The 5,305-nt window shown below is 55.0% G+C and overlaps 1 protein-coding gene across 1 annotated transcript; it reads left to right on the top strand.

Moving 5' to 3' along the window:
- Positions 1 to 326: 326 nt before the first annotated feature.
- On the top strand, positions 327 to 4,124 carry LOC138829655 (5-hydroxyisourate hydrolase-like). Its single transcript, XM_070026132.1, has 4 exons — positions 327 to 490; positions 817 to 956; positions 3,025 to 3,160; positions 3,851 to 4,124. Exons 2-4 carry the CDS (start codon positions 826 to 828, stop codon positions 3,938 to 3,940), a joined length of 357 nt encoding a protein of 118 aa, XP_069882233.1. The 5' UTR covers positions 327 to 490; positions 817 to 825; the 3' UTR covers positions 3,941 to 4,124.
- The last annotated feature ends 1,181 nt before the right edge of the window (positions 4,125 to 5,305 follow it).

The following is a 5,305-nucleotide window of genomic DNA, read 5'->3' as shown; positions in this document are numbered from 1 at the left end:
GGGACTCGCGGCGGCCCCGGCCCCGGCCCCGCCTCCTCAGCCGGGACTCACGGCGGCCCCGCCCCCGGCCCCGCCCCTCGGCCGGGACTCACGGCGGCCCCGCCCCCGGCCCCGCCCCTCAGCCGGGACTCGCGGCGGCCCCGGCCCCGGCCCCGCCTCCTCAGCCGGGACTCGCGGCGGCCCCGCCCCGGCCCCGCCCCTCGGCCGGGACGCACGGCGACCCCGCCTCCTCGGGGGCGTGTCACCTTGGCCCCGCCCCGCCCCGCGGCCCCAGGCCCTCCGGCCCCGCCGTGGGAGGGGCGGCGCGGACGGGCGGGGCTGAGCGGCCCAGGCTCGCCTCCCTCAGGTGGCCCCGGGCACTGCGCGGGTGGAAGCCAGCGGCCCTGACCTCCCAGCCCGCGGGCAGCGCAAACTGGAGTTTCCGGGACAGACGGGAGTCTCTGGCTCCCTGCGGCTGCTGGTGCTGCAGCGACAGCTGAGCCCCCCGCAGGTAGGTCGGGGTCACCCGGATCCTCGGGGCTCCCTCGCCTCACCTGCGGGGACGGGGAAGCGGGAGCGAACCCGGGAGTCCGGAGAGCCGGCTTGTGAAAGGAGACACTCTCCTGGAACTGAGGGGGGATGGGGTCGGGACCCTGGAGGGACCTAGGCCAGTGCTGAGAGCTTGGCACCCCTTCCTGCCAACGGGGCAGTTTCAGTGACCCTTGACCCTAGCCTTCCCCAGGGCAGTTGGGGCTGTTTGCTCTCCTAACAGCCAGTGGACTCTGGGCCGAGCCCAGGAACACAAGCCCCAGGAACTGTCCGCCCTTCTTTGTCCAGGGCAGTAGCATGGAGTCCAAGAGCAGTCCGTTGACCACTCACGTGCTAGACACCGCCTCTGGGCTCCCGGCCCAGGGTCTCTGCCTTCGTTTATCCAGACTGGAAGACCTCACCCAGCAATGGACAGAACTGAGGAAGAGGTAAGAAGAAAGCCCTCAGAGTAGGAGGCATCGGGAGAGCTTGACCCTCAGTGCAGGGCCCTACCTTAGTCCTGTCCTGGGGCAGTAACAGCCAGCCAGGAACGTGGATACTAAGGTGGGAACATGGGCAGAGCTGGCTGCTGAACCCCCACTGTCCTCTTAGCCATGGAAGACCATTGCTTGGGGTCAAGGTCTGGCCTCAGGACTCTCTGGGCCTCAGGTTTTCCATCTGAGATAATGGAGATCATACCAAAAGCTGCTTCGTAGGTGTGCACAGCTCTGAAGGGTGCCAAGAAGTGTCTGGGACATCTTTGCTATCTAGCAGCCTCCCAGGGCACGCTATGCTGGAAGCCAGGTGTGTGTGCCTCTTTCAAGGGCTGCTGAGTTACAGGCAGAGGTGGCATCTGAACACTAATTAGGAGGCCATGATTAATCTATGTTTGTGCCAGGCTGCACACAGAATGCATTTATTCCTGCTCTCTTTATTCACCATTCATCTTGTAGTCCAGTGTTGTAATTCCCCGTTTACAGCTGGGAAGACTGAGGCAGCAGTGACGAGTGACTACTGGAATTTCAAGCCAGATTCATGAGGCACTGTGCTCATCAGCTTTGATGTGCACTGAAGCCCAGGCCCTGGATCCTGCCACTGACCCATGTACAGGCTCTGCTATACTTGTCCTTCCAGTTTCAGGGTTTCCAAGTCCAGACAGGCTAGCTTGTACCCCTGGGGTTCCCATGAGGGGGTTCCCAGGACACTCTACCGTGAAGCACACAGCCTTGGTTTCCAAAATTCTAACCAGGAATGGAACAGGGAACAGAGTTGGGAGTCTGACCCCTACCCAATGGTTCAGGACCAAGTGTACTACTGTCTCTTTCCCATCCAGCCCTTCGCAAACCCAGGGCCAAGAGGCCAGATACCATCTGAGCAGTCAAATTGAGGCAGCCTGGCCAAGAATCCTACAGGGTCATGTATAGCTCCCTGTCCATGTACCTGCTCTGTTTTTTCTCATCACTGTGGGAGACATGTTGAGGTCCAGCTGGTCAGAACAATGAGAGGTTTTTCTGGTAGTGACTAAGAAAAACCACAGACCTTCTGGATCCTAGACAGACAGATTCAGGTGTCTCACTCCTGTAAGCCTAGCGACTCAAGAGGCTGATATCTGAAGATCGCAGTGTGAAAACAGCCCAAACAGGAAATGTGAGACCTTACCTCCAGTTAATTAGCTAAGCTGTGGCTCAAGTGGCAGAGCACTAGCCATGAACATAAAAGTTAAGAAACAGTGTGTTTAGACTGAGTTCAAGCACCTATACATTCACACACAAGCAAAAAAAAAAAAAAGAAGGCAGAACATAAAATCAGCCCATTCCATGTGGACCTCCCCCCATGCATGGTGGGCAGGGGTGGGTAGTTACTGACCCAGACAGCCACATACTATACTATATAAAACATACTATACTATATAAAACAGGTTATAGCCGGGCACTGGTGGCTCATGCCTGGAATCCTAGCTACTCAGGAGGCTGAGATTGGAGGATGGCAGTTCAAATCCAGCCCAGACAGGAAAGTCTGTGAGACTCATCCCCAATTAACCACCAGAAAACTAGAAGTGGTGCTGTGGCTCAAGTGGTAGAGAGCTAGCCTTGAGCTGAAGAGGGGAGAGACAGCACCCAGGCCCAGAGTTCAGGCCCCACAGAAGACAAAATAAATAAATAAACATACTTAAGCATAAAGAAAATGTATGCCATGGGGCTGGGAAGATGGCTCAGTGGTAGAGCGCTTGCCTTGCATGCATGAGGCGCTGGGTTCGATTCCTCAGCACCACATAAGCAGAAAAAAAAGCCAGAAGTGGTGCTGTGGCTCAAGTGGTAGCATGCTAGCCTTGAGCTGAAGAGCTGAGGGACAGCGCCCAGGCCCAGAGTTCAGGCCCCACGACCGGACCCCCCCCCCAAAAAAAAAAGTCCACTGTTTGTGCTCACCCACTCAGATGTGAGGATTATCTGGAGTGGCAAATCCAGAACTGGGGAAGGGTGGTTCTCTGTCCCTCTCTACAGCCCATCTTCTCTCCAGCTACACAGACCCAGATGGCCGCTGCCCTGGGCTCCTGACAGCAGGTCAAATGAAGCCAGGCATCTACAAACTGTCTTTCGACACTGAGGCTTACTGGATGAAAAGAGGGCAGGAGAGCTTCTACCCATATGTGGAGGTGAGAGCTATGGGGGGTGGGGGGTGTCCCTGACTCACGGACCTGCAGGCCTTACTCCTCTGGGTCATGGAGAGACTGGTCCCATTACTCACATGGCAGGGCAATGATAGACTGGTAAGCTCACCTCCTTTGACCTCCCCTAAGAAAGGTATCCTGGGGCCTGAAGCATCATTATACTTCAAGATGACACACCCTTCAGGCTTTGTAGACAAGTTCTCACCTGAGCCCAGCCCCCAGCTCTCAGGGCTTTGCGGTAAACCTTCCTTTTTTTTTTTTTTTTTTTTTTTGTCCGGTTGTGGGGCCTGAACTCTGGGCCTGAGCACTGTCCCTCAGCTCTTCAGCTCAAGGCTAGTGCTCTACCACTTGAGCCACAGCGCCACTTCCGGCTTTTTTTCTTTTTGCTTACGTGGTGCTGAGGAATCGAACCCAGGGCCTCAGACATGCAAGGCAAGCGCTCTACCACTGAGCCAACTTCCCAGCCCCTGTGGTAAACCTTCCACTGAAGCTGCAAAGCACCTGACTTCTTGCACACTCAGCAGGCCCAGGAAACATTCACCCCATCTTCTGCCCTCAGAAAGTTTCCAGTCTCCACCGGCCCCAGTGTCCAGGCCACTGAACTCTGCTAGGGAGCACTGGGGTCAGGAAATTTGTGTGTTGTGGTCCTTCCACTGTTTTATCTGCTTCTCCCAGGTTGTTTTCACCATTGCAAAGGAAACTCAGAAGTTCCATGTGCCTCTGCTACTGAGCCCCTGGTCATACACTACCTACCGAGGGAGCTAGAACCCAAGTCCTGCTAAAGCAGCCATCTGCCCTTCCTTCTCTGGCTAACAAAACACCCAGTCCTCAAGAGCAGGCTTTATGTTCAGTGAAGGCATGTCACCCATGGAGGTCCTAGCCACCCTGGAGTTTCTCAGTGGGCATCTGTGGCTTGGGTATTAATAAAGTCAGTGCTAGCTTCTGTAAAGCTGCTGTCATCCTTGGGACAGGGGCAACACATGCTTACCCAGTCCTAATGAGTGAGGAGCCATTAGACAGAGAAAGAGCTACCGAGCTTGGATGCAGAAGGGTGAAACTGGAGATCCTGGGGGATGAGTCTATACTGGAGATCCTGGGGGATGAGTCTATACTGGAGATCCTGGGAGATGAGTCTATACGTGCCCTTCTCCTCCGAGCTGGCAAGAGAACCCAAAGGAAATGTGAGCAAAAACTTCATCTGCTTATGAAGTCTACACAACAACACTTGTGCCTCCTGGTGTAAAAGGAGTGTCATCTGGAAATCACAGTGTCAGGCCACCTCTGTGGGCTGCGGTCCTGGGAGGACAGCTATGCCAGGGTTCCTAAGAATTCTAAAGGCCTTAGCCTGACATCTGCCACCCATGGCCATCTCCAGGAGCTTGAGGCCCATACTGTCCAGAGGGAATCCCAAGGCCAACAGATTCATCTTGTTTGTGTGCAGGAGCAGGGCTGTACCAGGGAAGAAGGTCCACCTGGGCCTGGGCACTTTGGCTGACTTGTTATGCCCTACCAAGACGTAGGTTTGGGGAGGGGCATGGCGGAAGGAGGAAGTAGAACCATCATCACAGCAAACCAAGCCAGGCACTGGTGGCTCATGCCTGTAATCCTAGATATTCAGGAAGCTGAGATCTGAGAATCTCAGTTCAAAGTCAGCCCAGGCAGGAAAAGTCCAAGAGACTCTTATCTTCAATAAACTACTCAGAAAAACAGAAGTGGTGCTATAGCCTTGAGATGAAGACCTGAGGGACAGCGCCCAGGCCCAAAGTTCAAGCCCAATGACTGACAAAAAAGAGAGAGAGAGAGAGAGAATACCCCTCAGTGGTTTACTGTACCAGACCAATGCTCATGCCTTCTGTGTGGTATTCCTGCTAACTCACAACAGGGACAGAGGTAGAGATGACTCAGAGCAGAACTGTTTCCTGCAGGAGCCTGTTCTCTCAGGAGCTTATTAGTGAGGGTCACCACTCCCTACCTATCCTGGTGAAATGGATCGACACCCTATACCTGGTAGACATAGCAGTCCCACCCAGTTAAATCCCCGGCTACTCTGCATCTTCAACTGGGGTTGACACTGTCTGGGGCAGGGTCTAGATTACTTTGAGTAATCTAGAGACGGTCTCGGTGACAATC

Source organism: Dipodomys merriami, unplaced genomic scaffold, assembly GCF_024711535.1.
Source record: "Dipodomys merriami isolate MVZ:Mamm:240054 unplaced genomic scaffold, mDipMer1.0.p SCAF_174, whole genome shotgun sequence".
Classification (NCBI taxonomy): domain Eukaryota; kingdom Metazoa; phylum Chordata; class Mammalia; order Rodentia; family Heteromyidae; genus Dipodomys; species Dipodomys merriami.
The sequence above is the reverse complement of the archived record's forward strand: the minus strand, read 5'-3'. Positions and strand labels throughout refer to the sequence as shown.